General features: G+C 42.0%; 1 protein-coding gene across 7 annotated transcripts in view; it reads right to left on the minus strand.

Annotated features, from left to right (window-relative positions):
- fcho2 (FCH and mu domain containing endocytic adaptor 2) overlaps positions 1 to 23,201 on the minus strand; it is a 40,559-nt gene extending 17,358 nt beyond the window's left edge. For 2 of the 7 annotated variants that reach the window (XM_027282046.1, XM_019269109.2), the window contains exons 1-8: positions 22,864 to 23,200; positions 13,571 to 13,662; positions 11,268 to 11,342; positions 11,028 to 11,169; positions 9,175 to 9,327; positions 8,826 to 8,930; positions 7,622 to 7,720; positions 3,035 to 3,131 (exon numbers count right to left, since the gene is read on the minus strand). In XM_027282046.1, the coding sequence (XP_027137847.1) occupies positions 3,035 to 3,131; positions 7,622 to 7,720; positions 8,826 to 8,930; positions 9,175 to 9,327; positions 11,028 to 11,169; positions 11,268 to 11,342; positions 13,571 to 13,662; positions 22,864 to 22,896 (796 nt within the window). In that variant the 5' untranslated portion in view covers positions 22,897 to 23,200. Of the gene's footprint in view, positions 1 to 3,034; positions 3,132 to 7,621; positions 7,721 to 8,825; positions 8,931 to 9,174; positions 9,328 to 11,027; positions 11,170 to 11,267; positions 11,343 to 13,570; positions 13,663 to 22,863 lie in introns of all 7 variants that reach the window. The other 5 variants (XM_027282045.1, XM_027282047.1, XM_027282048.1 and 2 more) reach the window with 5 other exon arrangements.
- Between the last annotated feature and the right edge of the window lie 434 nt (positions 23,202 to 23,635).

Genomic DNA, 23,635 nt, shown 5'->3' on the forward strand with positions numbered 1-23,635 from the left:
TCCCACAGGGCAGACAGGGTCAATAGCGGAGTCAACTCTGTGTGTCTGGTGGCCCAAACTGAGATGTAACACTCACAGCATTACTCTACAGCACTCACATACAAATCCCCACCTGGTGAATCACCACAATCATAAACCGGTTCTAAATCAACGCAGCAGCCTTGGTATTCACAGTGAATAGCAGGTATAAAAGGACTTAACAGATTTGAAACTTAACCTGCCCAACATGGGACACGCGATGACGCACTAACCCTATTACAATAAGACAAACAAGTCCAAGATTACATGCAGAGAAGTGTTTAAAGCCACACAAATTCGCTCGAGATTCAAGAGATGCCCTTCCCTCCTTCTCTCTGGCGTGCAAGAAACAGTCCACATATAAAACAAACATAATGAAAGCACACGCGAACACGCAAAGCCACTAGAGCAATCACGGCGACCTCGATTAATAGATCACACTGAGAAATTGTCTTATCTACTCCGGCTGACAGCCATAATATCACTTGGAGCACAACCAGCCGTGAGTTTATTTGCTTTTGGTTATTGGGAACGCATTATTCAGATGATGAGAAAACAGCGAAAAACAACAAAGTTTACACTTAATTTAATGCTCATCAATTATACACATGCACCTCCGAGGCGCTGCGCCGGGGGTTTGTCACGCTTTCAAGTGGGCCTCCAGAAACACTTATGGAGGCTTTTGAAAGGGGAAGGCGCTTTGACATACAAATGCTCACTCACAGACACACACACCAGAGGCAAGACATGCAATGAGTGTACGTGTCAATCAGAGAAACCCGGGAGGTTGAGGCTGTTGGTGTCTTGTGTGATGTTGTTATCTATTAGTGCATGTAATCCATATGTTTAACTATAAATTTAAAATCATGCTATGGTGTTTTATTCTTACAGTCTGACAGCAGTTATGTGGCCACTCGAATGAAGTATCGCAAACTGTTTGTTCATAAAAATGCATGACCTAGAAGACATGCAGTCTGCTAACTGATATACTGCACAGAACTAGAACGCTTAATAGCTTGCGAGAAGGAGGGAGAGAGATGGGGCAGGACCCTCTGGCAAGATTTCCGATACACTAACATGCCTTGACCTGAAAACAACAAAGCTAATGATATTTTAACTCTAAATGTATACAGTAGCAGCAGTCCAATGCTGCTCTCCCCAGAGGACGCCAGTCGCGAGCAGAATTGACGCATTGTTTGGCGTGTGCAATGCTGAGTAAAGCGCAGGGAAGCGGCGAGTCACGAGAGGCACGCATCACGCCAAGTGAAGTGGATAAAGTACACCAATGACCGATCTACTCTACTGTGCAATATCAGGCCTTTTCAGCAGCCGGCAGATACACAGCGACAGCACGAACGACTGTGCGAGTGCAAGTTTCATGCCAGTCAAAAAAAACGAAACTGGCATGCTCATTCAAGAACTTTCTCCCGTGGGAGGATGTGAGACGGTAATTTCATTGCCGAGTTTGGTCACTGTAGAGACATAAAACAGGTGAGAATTTCTGAACTCTTGAAGGTGTGTCTTCTCCCGGAGAGGGAAGTTCATAATCAATATCTAATTTGACATCAACTTTCATTAAATGCATCAGTTGTAGATGCTGTCAAACAAATGAAATAAAAAAAATAAAAATAAATAAAAAAAGACCCAGAAATGGGAGGAAATTACTGGAAAATTACAAATTGCATTCTTTATTGAAGCTCTGGGATGTTTAACAAATGCTGTGGATGTATGTAAGGCCCAGGCAGAGCAGGAACTCTTTGCCGCCAGCATCCTGAGATTGCATCTGACAATATTTATGCACAGCAACTCCAAAAAAAAAAAAAAAAAAAAAAAAAGACTCCAAACACCAGACACGTGAATATTACCTAAATCTGGGCCGACATTAGGAACTGTTTAAACATCTCCTAAACAGACAGACGACTTTGTTTATACAGGGGAAGATGTTTCTTCTCTTTCTACTCTCTGTGAGAGAAGCATGCAGTCACGCATGAGCGAAGAATGGTTTTTTAAATTGCATATGCTTCACATGGCACTGGGAGCGGGAGAGAGGCGGAGAAGGGGGGCGTGGGGGGGTTTGCGTGTCTGGCCCGCCGCCAGTTGACAGCTCAGCTGGATATCGTTGAACACTCCGAACCCCCCTGCCTCGCAGCGTGTCACTTTGGGATTGTTTCCGCAATAGAAAGTTTATTCAACCTCTCTCTCTCTAAAGGCACTGGACCGGCCATCCATTCAGCCATTTAATCAGGGGACAGACAGGTTATTTTTCTGACAGGGCCGGAGCTTGCTGCTCAATCCCTAATGAACAGCTTGATACAAGAGGAATTTTCTGACCGTTTTTTCAGCCTCAATTAATTCTGCTGTCCAAACAAATGAAGGCCACCACTCCTTGGATGCAGCGTCTGGACACAGGGGTCACCATTTGTGTACACACAAACACAGCAGAGGTGAAGCCTTTGTGCCCGTGACCTGAGGTAATGTAGTACAAGTGCAGGGGGACCAGCGAAGTAATTGGACATATACGACAGGGCTTTTAAACACTGATTAATATCAATCAAAGTAAAATAGCTGAGGTGTAAAAATCAAGCTTCAGAGCGACTAAACGCAAGAGTAACCATCAATGAATGGGAAAAAAAAGAGAGAGAAATGAGAGGGTAGAGCCCCGAAGGAGTCTGAGGAGTATTCCCTTGATTATTGTGGCATGGCAAAGTTTACACAAGAGTCATTGTTGCACTCTGACCTCTTGAAAAGGTTGGTTCTGCATGCTTAGTCTGCGAGCACAGCAAAGCTCCCTGTGTGTCACATGCTTACTGGAATGCCGAGCCTGCCTACCTTTACAGCAGATTACTAAGATTGACTCTGATGGCCTTACTCCCACTCCTAATTGCCCGTCTCTATACACTCCAGCCCTCCCCATGAGGCAGGAACAGGCAGAACAGGCCTGCTAATTTATTAACACGCAACACAGAAGCTGACAAACGTTTATTACTGGAATAAAAGTGAGATCTCGGTGGCTTACCTGGTCTCTCCTTGCCTGTTCCTTTGCTCTCAGCCAGTTTTTGTATTAGGCTTTCCACTGAGGTGTTCTCGATGTTCCTCACGAATTCGTTGTGGACCTACAAAATCCAAAAAACAACAAATCGTATTTACTGACAGCTACCTTTAATTTGCGATTAAAGAGACTTGCTGGAAGTTCAAATGGGGCAGAATCTCATCTTAAACCCACATTATGCTTTTTTTATCCATGTAGGGCTAAGGTGAAAATTTTACACAGGTAATTGTTGATCAGTTTGTTCACAGCAAAGGGCCCGTTACTGGGCTCTAATTCTCTTAAAGGAAGATTTAATAAATGCCTGTACTCTAACTTAACACAGGTGTTTAACCAGGTGACATAAACTACATATCTAGCCATGTTTTTTTAAGGAGAAATTAACACAATTAAAACTATTATTACATGTGCAGACTGTACTATGTCAGCTAGACACATTCTACATCGTGTTTATGGACAATCTGAAGCTGCACTGTCATGGTTTACCAGCTACCAGCCATCTACTTTAATTAGGAAGTGTCCACTTGCTTTTAGTCTTTACTGTATAAACCAATTATATGTAGTATGTCAGTGCGGTGCAAGTCAGTGTTTAGTGGGTAAACATGAAACTTTCAGTTACTACACAAGCATATCAGAGAAAAACAAAGGATTGGTGTCACCTGTCTGGAGTGATTTGTTTCATGATATACAGGGATGACAGGAGACAAATGTAGCTGTAATGTTGTTGTTTTGTTCTCCCTGTAAGTCGCTCTGCTTTGTCTCGAGGTGGTATTTATAACGTCTCTTTTTGTAATAGGCCTGTGGAGGCATACTGTACTTTACCATCATTCTGTTGTGTCAGGTTGAATCATTGTTGTTGGCGTTGTAGCCTGCTGATGCCCTTTGGGCAGTATCAGAGGAAGGATAGTGTTTGTTTGCTTGTTTGTTTTGGATGTGCATGTGTGCTTGTGTGTTTACTGAAGGGGAAGAGTGAAAGCAATGTATGGGCACGGGGATGAAGAACAGCGGCTGACTGCCATCTCAACAAACCATTTAGATGTGCGTGATACTGTAAGCGCAGAGTGGCTCCACTATCAAACAAACACACACGCATACACACACATATGTGTCTGCCCCTCGGGCCCCTGTGGCGAGGTAGAGTGCATTAGCCTTCTGTGCCCTGGCAGGAGAGGGATGTTGGGGGGGCGGTGGAGGGTGATGTGGGTGAGGGGCGGTAGGGAGGTTGCCGTGGTGAGGGAGTATGCTCGGCGCGGCACACGCAATCTGTCAGGTGCTGCTGCCATGATGGAGGTCATCAACCTGCGTGCCCTGCTCGCGTCTCACACACACACACACACACATATAAAAGCACAAATATGCGCACACACGCACGCATGCACACAAACTTCATCCCGCAGAGACTTCTCAACCACAAGCTCAAAACATGCATCTGCCTTTAAGGGATGCTCGCACACACACACACAAATGCTCACTTACAAAAATAAACACAGCACGCAAACTAAGTGACACACCTGCACTGCTGTGAGTTTGAAGCTCTCTGCACCGGGAACATCACTCTCTCTCACTACACATACCTATATAAGGTATTTTCCTACACTGCTCACTTTTCCTCTCTCATCCTTCCATTCCTTCCTTTCTTACCCTGAATGCTCACTGAGCTGATACTGGCCGGTTTGGCATTATTTTAGTGACACCGTTGCTTACAGGTACATTTTGCTTTAGTTGCACGGCAACCCCCCTGCGATTACTTGTCTCTGGTAGTTTAATATCACTGGACTGACAGCAGCTCCAATACCGGAAACTACATATGAGGAGAGTACAATCATTGCTGTTGTTGTCCCAAAATTACCTTGCACGACAGTCAAAGTCACTCCTCACTCTTCTGTTGATCTGGTGGGAGTGTAAACCTCCATGTCTCCTCTGATAAACCTTTACACATGGAGTCGCAAGCCAATCCTGTTCATCTTTCAGCAAGGAGCACACACACACACACAGATTCATGCTGTCTCGCTCCAGATGTGGCACTTTGACTATCCATTAGGAATGTTGTCGCTTCAATCAAGGAGAATTAGAGACATTCTCGAAGTACATCAGAAGTGTCTGAGTCAGTCTCATATTCTGCCGAACTCGTGTTGGTGGATAGACTTTAAACCCCAAGATAACACCACAAATACTATACGCCCAGAATTAGTCGAAGAGAATGTTTTTACCCATGCGGGTGTTATTGTCAACACATTCTAGTCTGGAGACACAGATCAATAGGTCTCTGAGATAGACTGGCACCTACTGTTCCCAGTCAAAGCCAAACAACTAATACTGCCGACTGACCGACGCCTCGCCAATGATCAGAGCCAGTTGTGTGAAATGATGACCAGCTAATCTGGAAGCACAGCAGCTACCTGTGGACGATAGCTACTAAGACTTTGCTGATTATTGTTATTCTAAATTCATTATTATGAACTATGAGGGCATTCCAGGACATATTTGCTTGTCTTAAAAGATATGGCAGCATACAGTATCATTAACCACCTAGAACACTGTCAGACTCATGATGGATATCATATCTTCTATTCCACACATTCTTCCGGTACCGGCATTACCCTCGACTGCACTGACAGTCCTCAGTCTTTTTATTCTGGTAGTGTGACAGAGATGACATCACTGGAGGCAACTCATCAGCTTTTGCACAGCTCCCTCTGGAGCTGAAACTTTCTTCACATATGAAGCATAAATCAACAAAACCAGTAAACAGACTCTGAAGTGTAAATTTTGTAGAATGCCTTTTTTTTCCAAGATCTTACATTGAAGTTTATTACTTGCGAGAACGAAAAACAGATCCAACACACTTAATTAAGATAAAATGAATCATTAAAGCTGAACAACTTCATCCAATATACATTTACTTTCATGGTTCTTTTTGTTTGTTTCTGTTATTTGCTGTCTACGTTTATTTATTGTGTCCTTGGGTGACAGAAAGGTGCCTATGAAATAAAAATGTATTATTATTTTTATTATTATTTAAGAAAGACTGAGTTATGTGGTGTGCCTATAATAAAGTGTATTTTATAATGTTAAAGTGATAATAGTTCAGTGACGTCGTTGATAACTGAAATGTGCATGTTTACCTCTAACTTATCTGCACTCTTTTAACACACAGATCATATTCATCTGCTGAAAACCGCAGTGGGGACATTTTGTTCACTTTGGTTTTTCCGTAGTGTGGCAGAACTAATGTTCTAATTACTAATTACTCTAAGTCTCTCCTTTTATATGTGGTGCTAATCTAAGTGCAGCTAATTAATTAGAAAATTTACTTCATCGTAGCTTCATAATTGTAAGTATGTGGTTTAATTTACTGCCTGGCTCTTTAAACTGCACGGCCAGTTTTACAGAATATATCAAGATGGATCGGGGTATCAAAATATTATGAAGGAATTCATCTTGTTAGACAAAATGCAAGAATAATAACTGTACTGAGGTTAAAAGGTAGAAAAAACATTAGGAAAATGACAGCAAGAGAGTTTTATGTCCTCAGTGTGTCTGAATAAAACAGCAATCACAATATTTTAGATTTGAAGTGCATGCAAATGAACAATTTTGCCTCTTTTGCCTGTCAGCATGAGATGCCTGCGGGCTCAGTGACTAAGCACAACGTTACAGCTTCCTTCGCCCTGCTCTCTCCCTCTCGCCTCACCCTTATGTGATACCAATTAACCCAAAGTACCTCATAATCTGGTTCAAAGAGTATTTTATCATGGAAATCTTAATTCCTTTACTGGTTTAGAAGGACTGACCACTTAGTCTTTGGCCGGTAGTTTAATTTGACTCAGGAACAGGCAGCAGCATTGCCCATCTCCTGCTCAGAGGCAGGATCTGTGGGGCTGAATAACCTGCGGTAGCCTGTCGCTCTGCATTCTTTCCAACTTGCCGACCGAGCTGCAGTCTGAGGCCTGAGACACTGTCGGGTGGAGCTGCGTCGCCATCTATGGACGATAGGAGAACTACGGCAGCGGGATCAGCACTGAGCAGCTTCAGATTAATGAGAGCAGAGGAGCAGGCTGTAGTTACTCTTGTGTTATTCTGTGTGGCACCGGTTAAGTATGATTGCTGAATAAATAAATCTCTTCTTAATGTTAAATACGGATTAATTTATCTGTGAACGATGTTTGAAAGACTTCGCAATTGGATCGAACTTGATGCCACTTTCTCAAATCTAAACACACTCTTCCAGAAACAAACACACCCGTGCAGCACTTTTAACTATCAGACACAGTATTTGGCAAGACGCTTGGACTTGTGGAGGTGTTTTAGATAGGCTGAGAGGGAGTTTTGATCAGTTTTTAATTGTTTGGCATAAAAGGCTGAATGGTCCATTTCCTGGTTCTCAGTTAAACGATTAGCGAGATCAAAGACGACACTAATTGACATGACATACAGTGAACCCAGTGAGCACAGCCTCAGGTCAACAAGACACCTACTCCACCCACAGGAATGTTTGAGAGTACGTATGTGCGCGTGTGTGTGTGTGTGTGTGTGTGTGTGTGTGTACACACTCACCTCTCCTATTTGAACGTGCGTTTCGTCGACAGACTGCGAGTATGAATGAATGATCTCCTTCATGTGGAGGATGTGGCTTTCTTCGATGTCTTGGAATTTCTGTAACACAGGGCGAGGGGCAGTTACGACACGGCGGTGCAACAAATCATCCGATCGCTCGGAGACAAAATGTGCACGATGGTGTCAGGCTCGTTAAACAGGCACGAAAACAAAAATATGTTACGGACAAACTGTAGCCTAGGAAACTTCCTTACTCCGTCCCTCCCACTTCCTGCGTGTCTGTTTGGGTGGTCTATGCGCGCTGACACGCACACATACAGCTCCTAGTCAATTATTGTGTCCGTGAGATACACCGACGGGAGTTCACTTTTGACTTTGAGCTGTAGTATGGTGTAGATCACGACCTTAAATGCTAGTGTTTACTTCCATTTGAGTCTGACTCTGGGCTTCTGGGGTTAACCGAGGAGAATGAGTATAAATAATCATAAACTGGAAAATCACAGTGTGGCTAGAGAGGAAGATGAGCCTTCCTTAACCGCAAACACACAAGATGAAGAGCCACTCCGCTCCTGCATCTACACTACAGAGACACGCACACAAATAAAACGGCGCTTTTGTCATTCCGCCGCGATAACAGCTAGCATACGCTCGCATGCAGACACACCCACCCACCCACAGACACGCTCAGACAAAGAGAACACACATGTAGGAGCCCCAGTGATGTCAGAGAGCACATGTGTTCAGTGTTTATAACTCATGTCCACATGTGCTGCGTTTGAGATGAGCCGTAGACTGTGATCCCAGGGGGGGCGAAGCAGAGCTGCAACGCCGCTTTCTCCAGGGGGAAAACACAAAGAGCGCCAGGGCTAACTGGAACCATTTCTGGTGGCGGAGCTGCTGCGGTGCAGGAGGATATGGAGGCCAAATTCTGTTGATCTGATTTTAATTTGGAGTTTATCTAATCAGTCCTTCAGATGGATTCAATCAGGGCTTTCCACAGCGATTCCGTTACAGAGGAAAAAACACAATCTGGAGATGATACAGAGCATGAAACGTGGAACACACACACCCATACATACATACACATACACACACACACACACACGGCTGACAGATTACACAACGAAAGTGTTGCATACCACAGAGACAGACAATAGACAGAGACTGTGAACACGTATTTCATTAAGGCAGTTCATCACGATACCTGTGCAGTTTCCGCCATCTTCTGTTCAAACTCGGACTTTGCCGTGGCGTATTTCTCCACATATGACTTGTAGGTCTCTGTGGCTTTTTTGGCTTTCACTCCAGCCTGCAGAATATAAACACACAGCTAAATGGCTATCATCAGTTTATGTACTATACACAATGGCCCTCTGTTTTCCCAGATCAACTTAAAAAAAATCTGCAAGGAAACCGAGCTCCGCTTGACATCTAAAGGCAAGAAGCTTTTAGGGGTTAAGGCCTCTGTATGGAGCGCTATGGCACTTCATCATGCCTTATTACCATACCATGATTATGTGGGTGTGTGTGTGTGTGTCTGCGTGACCTCCCACCTTGTCCACATCTCTCTGGGTGGCCCCTTCTTTGCGGAGGCGCTCCTGCTCCACGGTTTTGGCATTGTAGATCTCCTTGGACTTCTGCAGAGCCTGCGAGGTGGTCTGGATGTTCTGTACGGCCTCCAAAGTGGACGCAACCTCCTCCTTTGTCTAGCAACACACAACAACACACATGTCTTGTCCTCTAACTCAGCAAACAGCAGGCTGAATAATAAGTGCAAGTGTTATCCATTGTTCCGCTAACTACGGAGCTGATTCTTGTATAGTTTTGACATAACACTCTTGTCCTGGAATACCCTTTGTTTATTATAACAAAACAGACATAATTTCAGTGTAGACAGACGCCTTTTATTGCTCCAGAAACCCACTGTTACGTTTCCTCTGTTTCACTCTCCAGCATGTGACACTGAACTATTGCACAGTACAGCGGGAAGCAGTTAAAGCTATATAGTGGCTGTATAGCTCCTCATGTCAACTTACTGGAAGGACATGAAAAAGAGAAATATGATCAAGGGGTAACGACTTCAAATCACAGAGGCCACACAGTGAGCTCGGTGGTTCATCTTACTCATGATCATCATCACCGAAGCCTCTTCGTTGCTCATTTTGACACACTTATGGTATAACGTAAACATCGCCGGGGAGCGGGGAGAACTGGGGCAATCCTACACAAAGATGTGCAAAGATGGGGTGTTTATTTTTCGGTTATTCGCGCCGCTTAACTTCAGTGCGCGCTGTATCTGCAAGCCGAGCCAAGAAACACAAAAGCAGGGAGGAAACAGGGGAGTGAAGGGAAGTGACGGAGGGAGAAAAGTCAGACAGCCTGTTTGTCATGCTGAAAGCACAAACAAAGCTCCACTAAATCTAAAACTCTTAGTTTTCTTTGTGTTCCGTGGCTTCACGCACAAGATAAGAGCTGTCTTTAGGCAGGGTGGGCAGGCGGAGGAGGGAGGCGTCTATTTCACAATTTCCCCTTTTTTGTTGACAGTTTGACGGACTCTCCTCGTTATAATCCTCAGAGACTAGAACGAGGAAAAACAACTCATGGCGGAAAACAAAGAGGTGCAAATATGTCTGTATTTGAACAGTTCATTTTCCTCAATGAAGATAAACACTGGAGCTACGCTGAACTACTACCGCAATAACTGGAAGAAAAACACTTCAACAGAACGACAGACAGACATTTGTGCATTTTGATTAGAGCTGGGTATCAGAGTTTACTTTTTTTTTTTTGGGTACCGATCATCAAAAATTGTCAAATACCAAAATCTGGTATGAATTTTAGATCAGATTTGTTTAACTTTTTGTTTTTTCTTTGCTCAGAGAGTTTCTGATTTTATCTCCCGGGTGTTGTTTGTCTGTTTGTCTGTCAGCAGGAGTACGGAAAAACAACTGGCTTGACTTTCATGAAACCAGGTGGAAGGGTGGAGAGCATGAGCCAATGAAACCCCCCCCCTCATTAAATTCATGGAGCAGATCCAAATCATGGAGCAGATACACAATTTATTTATTTTTTTACTTTCGTTAACACTGTGAGATATGTCAGTTTTAACACTGGTGTCTATGGCAAAGTGATCTGAATTTAAAGTGAACGGTGTGCAACCTCAAACATCCATGTAGAAACAAAACACCACGACGGAGGTTTGAGCTCTCCAAGTGCATTTCTAGTTCACTTCAGTTTTATACTTTTTTTTCCTCCACAAAATTTTGGTCCAACTTCTTCTTTTAACGATTTAAAAAAACTATTTAAATTTTTTCAAATTTAGGTATCATAACATAACATTCATAACATTCACGCGATACCAAACACTAACTGCCTGAATGCTACAGTTTTCCATGTTCCTCCTTACCTTTTTGTGTGCTTTGGCCTGCTCTTCCACATACTTCTGAACCTCTTTTATAAGTTCCTGCAGTTTCCTCACTAGCTCCATGTGACAGCTGGCCAGCTTCTCTGTCGAGCTCTTGAACACTTCCCACACTGGTGCAAAGGTCCTGGGATAAAGTTTGACACTTCAGAATATGGCAAAGCCGTCTGACATTAATTCAGTCTGGTCTTTTTTTTTTTCTTCCAGAAAACTGTTTACACTTACCCGAGTTGGGAAAAGTTCCCGGCTGACTTGGCCAGTTTGGTCATGGACCTGGCATAGGCCTCTTCAATTGTACTCCTAGGAGAGAGCAGAAATACAACACACATATATTTATAGCATGTGACAGTAAGGTCAAGAAAACAATCTGTAGCATGAGAACGTTTTTTTTTTGCAAGTGGGTTATGGCTCAAATAGAGCATGTCGCTAAACAACTGGAGATCCCGGGCCAGAAACATCCACTAAGAAGTTGCAACGTAAATGTTTGACCACATGCACTGTGTGTGGGCGCATGAAGTGTGGCTTGGCTTGTGATTTGTTCATAAACCTCATATTGAATCTGACAGCGTATGAGAGAAAGTGTTTGGATTCTACGCTTCTCTCAATTTCCCTTTTTTTATTTCTTGATTCTGTAGCAAAGTGACAGAGGTTCCAGATGTTACAGTGAAAAGTCTGAATTATGCATGTCTCATTTAGCCAGCCTCTCCCTCTCTCTCTCTCTCTCTCTTTCTCCCTCTGCTGTTTCTACACGGGAACGAGGTCAGCCACGGGGAAACGGGACAAACGTGCACTAACACATCCATCATAAACACACACACACAACACACACACACACACACACACACACACAGGTACACACACAAAACATCCAATGGAAGCAAAGTACAGTAGATGGGAGAAGCTAGAAATGCATTAAAAGATAGTGAAGGAAGGACATCAGCCAACTAACTTTACTAAACTAGAGTTGAAATCACGTGCACTGTGGCAGATTATTCTTCACACCTTTTGTTTATATATATATATATATATAAACAAAAGGTGTGAAGAATAATCTATATTTATATATTTGTCACATATATATACAAATATATTAGTCACACGTACCTCATATTCAGACATGCACATGATCACACCACTTGTTTCTAAATATTGTTTTCCTGTTTCATGCTCTGCAAGTTAGATGTTGTATTTCAGTGGTGGAAAGTAAAGTACAAATTTGAAGTACTTGCACTTACTTAAGTCTACTTCAAAGTAGTAGGTTGGGAAATATTGATTTTTTTCTTTTTATTTCACTACATTTCTCTGATACTGAAACTTTTTACAATTTAAGACTTGTGTAGCAAAGATGCTGGGAATATATTAACACGGTGCACAGAGCTTCTTTCTCCACCAGAGGGAGTCACAGCATAGTTTTTGAAAAGTAAGAAACATCAACTACTGTCAGCTGAGAAGTTCCAGCCAACCTGGAGACTGGCACAGTGTGATTAGACCTGCCATACCCCTATGAAATAAAAGCTCCTTCATGAATTATGAATTTTGTACAGTGTTAACAACAATATTCCTACAGAGAATAATAATATTTAAGCAAATTGAATAGCTAAAAGATGATTTGTTACAACAAAATGAGTCTGAACTAACAATAACAATCAGCTTTTGCCACCAAAGGAATAACTGTTCAAGTCTGATGGTAATTAACTTAACAAAGGTCAAACCAATAATGAAAATAAGCTGATTTTACGTCAGATGGTGCCACAATTTTCATGTCAAATCACCTTCAAATTGTCAGAATTTAACCATTAATAAAACTTTTGAAAACATCTTTCACTAAACACGATTGATGGAGCGTATCAAACGCAGCGCCGTGTGTTAGATTAAAGCGCATCACCGAGCGCGCTCCTCAACCAGACGCTGGAATCCACTGTTGAATTCCAGTGGTAGACCATCTATCATGTGGCAGCTTATAAAACACACACCTCTAACACGGTGGAGCTAATCTTTACAGAGGTGGGAAGAATTTGAAAAGAAGCTGTTATTATGGTGTCACCACGCCGCAGACACTGGAGCTGTGTAACATAATGCCGGGTTACAGGTGGGTTACGGTTTGAGCTTCTTTCACAAAAAGGGGATTAAGTTTGCATCACATTCACACAACTTCAGTTACGATGCTCCACTTACTACCAAGATTAACTGCTTAAAGTCCCTGATAAATAAAGCAACTAGTTTGATCATCTATTGTCTTTTTCAAGACGTCACATTAGAGTCTTTTACATTTTATTCATTGATTAACTGAAAAGCACAATCCCATATGGTTTGAGATATTGAATCTGTAGTAGTTGTGACCTCCTGTCAAAGCATTTGAGCATTGTTACAAGCACAATACAAGGAACTGGAACTGCAGGAGTTGGAAAATGACTGAGAACGCCACAGGACAGGTAAGACGTACTGAAGAAGCCAGTCACATAATAACAGGTTAATGATTAATGTTTGGTGTGTACTAGATTAACAACATTATGACTGCGACAGCTTACCTTTCTCTGATGAAGTCTGTCAGCTCCTTGGAGGAGATTTGGCCATGCTTCATGTTATGGTACAGCACGTCGAAGCCATTATTTTTTTCCCCCTGCATTTCAGAGACAAAAAGTTAATTAGTCAGCGGCACAAAGTCAAACAGTGCCTCGGTTATTGATCGGAGCATTACCGCATAGGCTTTTTCTAAGAGCCGCGTTCTCACTGCCTGCATGGCCTCCAGGTGCATCTGCAGCAGGCTCTGGTCGACCATACTCATCTTTGCCATGTTTGAGAGCAATTAATGTCAAAAAATGTGTCAAGCCGTCGAGCGTATACTTGTAAGACAGACAACTGTCTCTCTGTGTTTCCGTAACCATGGCACTGGGTAACGGTGTTGAGTTGCACAGACGCTTTGAAAATGCAAATGTATCGCTAAATAATTCATATGTTGGGCTTTCTCTTTTCATTGTCTCTCCGATGTCATGTTATTCAATTCGTGTTCCTCGAGTGCAGTACTCTCATTCTCATTATATTTTTCTCTCCACGTTGGCAATAAACCCAATACTGATTACTTTGAAGAAAATGTAATTACATTATTAAATTTTCATTCTGAGCTGCCTCCTGTAGACTGATCAACACGTCCTATCTTTGCTGACATTGGGCGGGAGCCGGCGTGACACCCTGTCCAGGTCACAGCAACGACCTTTCACGCTGACATTCACACCTACGGGCGATTTAAGAGTCACCAATTAACCTATTAACTGCATGTCTGTGGGCTGTGGGAGGAAGCTGGAATAACCAGAGAGACTTCATGCAGACATGGGGAGAACATGCAAACTCCAACGCCCAAGCCCAGCTGTCAATATTAACCTTATTGCACATATAGGCTATTGTTGCAGGAATTTATTTCTCTGCCGTCTGGACGGAGATACATGCTACCTAGGGCACGAACAAATAGGTATAAATTCTCCTTTGTTCCACGTGCAATCAATGCAATTAATTTGCACAACTCTTAAATTGCACTGTTCTTGTGGCACTCTTTTATAGACTTTTTGCCTTCTGTCACTTATATTCTAACTTCATTTAGGATTGTTTAAATCAAGCTTTGGTTGCTTTACTCTGCGTCATTGTTCTATGTCACTGTTTGTCTATTTATTGTTTGTTGTGTAAGTTGCATTGTCACTGCAAATCAAATTTCCCCTGGAGGGACAATAAAGCTGAACTGAACTGAACTGAACTGATATGGATCTGTGCATATGTCTGCTGTCAAACAGCAGAGGTCAGAGAAACGGTGTCACCGTTATCTAGTTCGTCTAGCAGAAAGCACTGACAATAAAACATCCTCGTCACAATTAAAACAATGTTTCTTTATCTTATTTCTCTCAGCTGATATCTTGTTATCAAACTCCCAAATATGGGTCTTACGTATCCAGTATCAGTCAGTCATATGGTGCATGATAAAGGTCTGATATCGAATACGTTGGCCTGTGTGGACTGTAGGCATCGTAATCAATCAGTCGGACAACAGTCAGACAATGAACTTCATTATTAACTTCAATATTAAATAGACCTTATTCAAGATAAGAGATATACATTGGCAGGGTTCAACGCAGACTTTTAAAAGTGGCAACCAGGCGTCAGCCTGAAAACGTGGTCGCCATTTATCTGATACTTCACAGAATTTGACGTGTTATCAGCGAACATGTCCACCCTCAATTCCTGGTATACCAAACACCGGTAATGCAGCTGTTGTTGTGATGGTCGAGCGTTTCGCCACACAAGTCAAACAAGCTTGCGTCACCACCGTCTCCAGAGCGAGCAGAAGAAACAGTTCACAGGTCAGCTTTATTAGTCATCTGAGCAAAACTATGTTAGACAGTAACAAACACACACTGTGCACTTGATGACACATTAGAGACACACCTTCGATTCAAAGCCCTCTAGTGACTTCTGAGAAAAGAAGAAGAAGAGTCAGTTTACTTCCTCATCTCCCTCCATTAGACGGTTTCTTCAGCGAGAGGAAGGAAACATAAGAATCGTGGCTAAAGGCTAAGGAAATGCTCCTTTTCGAGAAACAAAAATCATAGGCCATGACTGTTAATAATAATAATAATAATAATAATAATGATAATAATGATGATGGTTTTGGCTTGTGATATCTGCTGATCAGCTTCGAGTCAAACAAGAGAACAAGGAAGCTCGTACTTTCAACATAATAAATGTGATAACACGTCTGTCGCCGCAGTCCATCCTCATTCTTTTCTAAATCGTGCAAGCCAACTCTGTTCCAACTCGACCCGAGTGTGTCACAGATATTTCCTGGTCACCGAGGCCATCCACTGTCAGCAGTTTGGTATACAGGCAACATCAGTGCAGCTTTGATAAGTCGATTTTAGCCTCTCTCTTTTTTTGCCCCCCCCCCCAGAAAACATGAAAGGTCAGTAAGTTTATGTCAAAATGAAACTGTATTTACAGAGCAAATAGACATTAAAGGGAAATTTTCTGGGTTACAGCTCAATGGCCTACATTTAACCCGCGTGAGCAGACCACTGAGATGCGCTTCCTGTTGTAACGAGATAAGCATATAAAAGAAAAATGTATACGTCTAGAAGTTACCCTGCCTGCGGCACGCACGGCGTGACATGCAAACAATGCATCGAGTGTCAAGACTTGGGAAGTGAGACACAGGCCGCACCACTGACTTATATAACACTCGCACTATACGGAGTTACAACAAAGTGAGAGACACACAGACAATTAGCCAATCGGTCGACAAAACGGGGAAGTGACAAAAAGTGATTGAAACAGAGCAGAACAGCAACAGGAAGAGAGTCCATTCTGTGCAACGGCTGCGTTTCTCGTGTGGAATGTGAGAATGAATGAACACAAAAGAAAAATTTAAAAAACAAACAAACACAGGAACCAGCGCAGGGCGTTTTTTTTTAGGCGTTTTCTGCAGGTTACAATAGTGGAATTGATTCTGAGAAAGAGACATGACCCTGATAAACCCTGAAACATCTGAGAGTTTAGAAGTGAACTACAAATCCCTTCTAGCTTTGCATTTACATGAGCGGCGTGCAGGGAGAAGTGATACCAGTGTGTGCCGCACAGTTTCTCAATGTCCTCGTCTGGACACTCATTGATGAAAACCCTTCGTACTGGGTGTTTAATATTCCAACCACACGTTGTGAAATTCAGAAGTACTCATTATGCTCAGGATTTAGATGGGAGAGCTTTTTTAACTCGCTGCCCCACCCGGGAGGGAGGGAGGAAACACGCTGAGAGGTTAGCACACATGTCAATCACGGTTTGTTTGAGCAATGGCACAGTTTGCAGCTGAGGACGGCTTCCAGCAGACTGATGGGAGTTCATGAAAAAGAAGAGGAGGAGGAGGAGGAGGAGGTGTCAGCTGTCCAATATTCAGTGTGTGCCAATATTATGGCAGACAGAAACAGATCCCAACATGGGCTTAAACCTCAAATGGCACACTGCACTTATGTCTGCAGGCTACAAAGGGGAACCCAGCCGTCTTTGTATGCTTTAGGCGGACACTAAATAAATGTAGGTAATAGTCCAGCAACTAGGCAGCCTACGTCATGGGTGAATGTGCACTAATGCTTTTGCTGGGAAGAGTACTTTCACTCACACGGCGAGCTGCGGTGGCAAAAAAAAAAACAGCAACCTGACTTACTATTAAATGCACAATTTAATATGCAGCAATAAGCTTCAGGTCGTAAAGTTGTATTTAGGCTGAAAGCCGGTCAGTCCTCGAGTGCTGACTGAGAGCTGCTGAGAGTTCAGGGAGCTCTTCACTGAAGTTATAATTATTATGTTATTATTATAACAAACGCTTAACTTTAGTGAAATAGCTTTGACTCGCCATTCTGTCACCACCACCTGTTTCCTGAAGACATCTGAACCCTTTCACTTGGTTCCTGTTAAAGTGGGCTATTTGATGTCTGATAAAATTAGATGAAACGAAAACTGTTGGCTGTAAATCAGACCACGAACACAAAAAAACACGAGTGCACACACTACTCTGCAAGTTTTTTGATAGCCGTTGAGCAAAAATATCAAACATTCCCTTCTTTTAGCTTCTCAAATGTGAGAATTTGCAACATTTCTTTGTCTTATGTGATAGAAAATCTTAATATCTTTAGATTTTAGACTTAGACTTTTAGACTTTAGGAACTGGACGTCCATTTTTCACTATTTTCTGACATTTTAAAAATAACCAAACGATTAATCATCAATGAAAATAACCATACGCTGTATCCCGATTTGTAATGTTAACGTCATTAAGATATTTTAACGACCAAAGTGTGAGATGCTGACAGCAGCATGATCAAGTCTGTGTACAATAAAGCATAGGCCATAAAAAAAGAAAAAGAAAAAGAACAGACGGTAAAATCAACACAAGACGAAACTGTTATGCGGCTGGCATGCCTAATCTAAAATACCACCTTAAAGATAAACAAAACCACAGTGTTGCAGTTTATCGTGTAACATCTGCCGGGCAGAAGAGGACAGGAATTCAGTCTCTTTCTCTTAAAGCGCAACACCAGTTTCAATATCCTGTGTGTGTAGGGAATCAAGTGTTTATTGCCTGACAGGCAGTAATGCAACCCATGAAACAGAATGAGCTCTGGTTACCTCACGGATTATACTGCCCTCGCCTTGGAACAATAAAAGATGAACTCAGCTTAAGAGAACGTCCACTAATTCCAACATGCTGATATGTTCACAAGTTTCTCTGCATCTTGGGGCTGATATGTTCCTTAACATTTCACACTTTTCCTGCTCTGTCGATTTTTCTGCCCATATTTATTCAAAGAACTGATTTTCAAAATCCAGCTGTTAACATGTATGTGACACTACGTACTGTACTGTAGCTCAGACAAATCAATCAAAAAAAACCCAAACCCGGTCTGTGCAGCCTCTGTTTGTTCACCATGTCCATGGAAACGACCATAAACGTAACCATCAAGGTATGGTTTCCTTACACAGAAGAGATCTGTTTACTTTCCAGATAACTGCGCTCACTTCATGAGTCATGAATGTTTAGACAGGCTTAATATTTGGTTATTTACGATGCTATGTATATATGCAAGCTGTTTTGCAGGCTGTGACGTACAGGTAGCTCGGAGCGTGTGTTCAGTCGCACTTACTTCTCGTGCTTTCACCCAGTGGTAAACTTTGTGGCTGCCTGCATCAAACACTTGTATGATGAATTTATTTTTACTAATAAAAAGAATTGGGTCTGGAAACACAAATATTTTTCCATACTATTTACTTTTTTTCCCCCATTTTATTCAGACCCAGTCATTTTTAAATCAAATTCCATGTTTTTCCATACTCTGCAGGAACCCTGAATGAACCATTTGGACAATAAACTTGACAGATTGGTTTTATTTTTTTACGTTGAAAATGCCCATCACTGTTTCTCAAAGCCTTTGAATGGTTTAAAATATCCAGTATACTATTATATAAGAAGAAGAAAAGCAGCAAGCTCCATGTGCGTCTATTACAAACAACACTGGCCGCCAAGTAAACTATATTTTACCTTTGTTACGCATGTGAAAAAATAGACTAATTCAAATTTAAATGTTAAACATGAGTCCAAACAGATGGGGATGGATAAAACACTTTGGTCTGCAGGCTGCAAACAAAACCTATTTCTCTTAACTTAAAAGAAGAATTGACAAAAACGACTTCTATCCCGGCTGTTAAAAATCACTGCTGTAGTGTATACAGTGTGTGTATTCATCACATAATGGTGCAAAATATATCAGTGGCTGCCTAAAGTGTACTTTAGGAAGTCTTGGTGATACAATTTCCACTAGCAACTGAGTAAACACGGGAGAGAAAAAAAAAATCTGGTCGAATCAACAGCGTCCCAGCTGCCATGCTGCAGGTTCTAAAACGTATGTTCATGTAGAAACAGTGGAAAGAAATGCGGCTGCACACTTTCACTGAGGAATTCGGGATTAGCTAAACAAGACTCTCTCTCTCTGCAGACAGGCTGTAAACGACGGCCCGTAGACCCCCAGAGCTTTGAGCACAGAGCAGGCAGACAGCAGGATGACATCAGTCGCTCACGTGACCGGAGAGGTCTGGGAGTGGTGCACTGAGCTGTCACATCAGACTAACAGCAACACATAACGCAGTAGTATGCGGTAGGGTTGGCTTTGTTTGTGGTGCAAACATTAATGTGAAAGAGTCTGGTCACTATGTATGTTTAGGGATGTGGCGTCACATGTACGGCTGCTGGATTAAAGCATGAAGCTGGGTTAGTTTATCGCAACGTATGACCCATTTAAAACGCGTCTTACATGTGGGAGTTTATGAAACCTGGCCCACAAACAGTAAAAAATAAAAAAGAGCCACCATGAGCCGGTATTTGTGTTTCAAGCTAAACCATAACCTTTCCACCCTGAGGGTAACGTTACAGACAGCTCACTGGTTCTCGTGACTCTTTGCTGTTATCTCACAACTCAACCCTTTTGCAAAACTCAGCAAGACAGAAAGCAATATGTTTGAGTCTCAGCTGGAGAGCCAGCCGAAAGGGAAATGCATCATCATTCTCCATCATTTCTTCTTGCTTCAGTATTTGCTGCGTTATTGCAACACGTCACATGTCTGACAGTAACTAGTGGAAGTATGGCACACACACACACACACACACAAAATACAGTCAGCAGGGAGGAGAAAGCCATCCTCGGGCAATTGGCTGTATCAGCATTGTTTGCTTATCGCAGTGCCATCTTATTTTCCCATGGCACGCTGGACGCGAACACACTCCACATAAGCTCGTCATCACAGAGGCTAAAACTAGAGAATTAGGCCGGGCTACCTGCTTCCTTTGTTTAACCTGACATACTAATCCACATGTGGGAACAGTCACACGTTAATCAACAGGGCACGGTGAGAGCTTGACTCTATGCGCATTACACATGCGGAACAAAAAGGGAAATGGCCATTGGAGACGTGCAAATAACTCCAGTAAATGGCCAATCAAGTGAATTGAGACGACACGGCGGTAACATGTCTGGCTCGTAATTCCTAAAGAACTTGTTTATTCAGCTGAAGGGGAGGTTTTTGTCTGCATCAGAGATTCGAGCCAAGATTACAAAGACGGAAAAGAACAAGACAAAAATATCTCAGCGCAGGATGGAGATGGGTTTATACTCCGAAAGTTTCAAATCTTAACAGCCTGACGTGCATGTGTGTGTGTGTCTGCTTGTGGTGATGATTTGTAGTCAAGTCAAAAAGGGAAATGGATGCATCTCCTAATGCCAAGTGTGGGTGTGTGCGTGCGCTGAATGTTAAACACACAGCTGATCTTTGCCATCACTGGATTCTCTTGTGGCCCCACGGCAGGGCACAAAGGGCAGATTGAAGGAATCAGGAGTGACTCGGCTCTTCCTCGTTTCCATTTAGTTAATGATGAAGTCTCCTTGAGAAAAAAAGGCTTCGGAGGCTGACAGCACTGTACTTTCTTCTCACACTTCAATCTCTTAATGTAGTTTTTTAGTAACTAAGTTCATGTTGTCAGCTTATGTCCCGATGGGCTTCACCACCTGGAGGTCAACTGAGGCTAAAAAGTTCCCACAGTGAGGAAGACAAGCTGAGGAACTGGTTGACAAATAGACAGCAGTACGACAGCAGCAACAATTAATAATAATAATACCCGCCGACATTCGCACCACTAGTGATCTCAGCCTTTTTAAATCAAAACTTAAGACACACTTTTTTAGATTAGCGTTTTATTCTGACTAAGTACACATGTTTTGTTTTTTTTGTATTTTAATTGTATTTTTATTTGACTGTATTTATCTATCTTTGTACCTGTCATGTTTTTGTTTCTATGGCTTTGTGGTAAAGCACTTTGGGTACCATCTGGCTATTGTAAAGGGCTATACAAATAAACTTGATTTGATTTGATTTGATTTCATAGGCACCTTTCTGTCACCCAAGGACACCTTACAATAAATAAGAGCAGACAGCAAATAACAAAAAGAACCATAAAAGTATACCAAATTACAAGAACATAACATTAAAAACAGGTTAAAATATTAATTAGTGAAATAATTGACTAAGTGTCAACTATTAAAATAAAGAAAAAAAGTCAAATTTTTTTCTAGTTTCAGCTTCTCAAAGTGAATAATTTCAGGATATCTTTGTATTGTGGATGAAACAAGATGTTTTCTTGGACTTTAGGGAAAAGCGATCAACACGTTTTTACCATTTTAAGGACCAAACAATGAAAAAAATGATAGATAAATTCATCAATAATCAAAATAATACTAATAATAAGTTGCAGGTCTAGATTTCAACAGCCTACAAGACATGTAGGAAACTTCTCTTTCAACACGTCGACACTAAAGCAACACTGTATGCAGAAGATGTGCAATCTAACAACAGAGCAAAGCAATAACACTGTTATTAGCATGCAACCTATTTGCTTATGGTTACTGGAGGAAGATAGTTGGTCAACATATGAGTGCACAACATGTCCAACAGTTCACAACATGAGTCACACTTGCTGCAGAGTAGTAGCCCCCCTAATGAAGCTTTATTCATAACATGACTCTATGACACAAAAAGTAATAAAGTGAGGATTAATATCAGTAATGAAGACTTGTACTTTTCAACCTGCTTGCACACAGCCACGTCAAATCGGTAGAGAAATGACCTTTTCGACAGTGAGTAAACAACAGTGTACACAGTGTATTAGTGACACCTGTGTCACAGCACTGCTTATATAGAAACAAGACCTAAATGTCCGCTTCATCGTGAGGTTAATTTGTTTTATTTTTAAAGCTGTTTCTCTAACTTACTAAAAAAAAAAAAAAAACATCTGGCCTCTCACTGAAACTTTGAGACGGAAAGGGAAAAATGACGGGGCTGTGTGATTGACAGCCGCGGCGTCCAATCACATTCATGGAACTGACCATAAACATTCCAAGCGAGCCTGAGAGGACCAATAACCGGGAGCGAGGGGTGGATACTTCAGAAGGGGAGGGGGGGTTTCATGTTAGATGGGTTCACACTCAAGAGGGCCCCAAACCCCCGGGTTGGCGAGATAATAACCGCCGAGGAAAACGAACGTTGGGCCGGCGAGCCGCTGACCAGTTAAGTCCCGGCAACGGGGGCAACTGACACCGCCGACAGCAACACGCGTACCTCCGCGAATACTTGCTCAACTGGCTGACATGAACATGATAGGGAGGGAACACAAGCAGGAGAATAATAAGGAATAGCACCGGTGTAAACAGCGTAAATATATGTTTTAAAATAAAGGACCACCTACCCAGAAATTCTCTAGGAAGTAGGGCGTTATCATCTTGTTTTATTCCTCTTCGCCCGCAACTCTTTAGATTTGTTGTAATGCAACTTTTAAAGCGTAAATCATCCGTCGTCCTCCCCCCCCTGTTTCTGTTGTATCTGCCTTTCCCCGTTTTCCTCCTCTCCCCTTTCTTCTCCCTCCCCACCTAAAGACTCCACCTCCACTCGGCTGTCTGTCTCTCTCTCTCTCTCCCGACGGTTTCTCCCCGTCCTCTGTCGACTCTTTGCTGGACGAAACAGCGCTGCCAATGGTGGATACCGACGGCGGGGGCAGACGACGGGCCGTCGCTGGGTAAAAGCGATGCGTTCAGGGACACTACGTAAACGCCTGTGCTCAGCGGACGATTAAATTAAAGCGATACATTCATGTTTTTAATTAATAATAAAAATTATTTAAAAATCCAAATAAAAAATATTAATTATTAAAAAATCAAAACAAAAAATATTAATTATTAAAAAAAAATAGTAGTAGTATAATATACAATACCCATAATTTCACTTGAACCATATTTATTTGCTATGTTATGTTTGTTTTTTGTATTCTATAGTTCCTATTCATGCATTTTAATGTGCTTTATTTTAGGCGTTTTAATAATTAATTTGATTTATTTTATAAAAAAAAAAAGAAAAAAAAAAACTTACAGTCACTGCACATTTTTCCTCACACAATAACACCCATTGCACATTTCTCCTTTCTGACTTTGCACTAAAGTCAACACTGCCAATTTGCTGTATAT

Source organism: Larimichthys crocea, chromosome IX, assembly GCF_000972845.2.
Source record: "Larimichthys crocea isolate SSNF chromosome IX, L_crocea_2.0, whole genome shotgun sequence".
Lineage (NCBI taxonomy): Eukaryota > Metazoa > Chordata > Actinopteri > Sciaenidae > Larimichthys > Larimichthys crocea.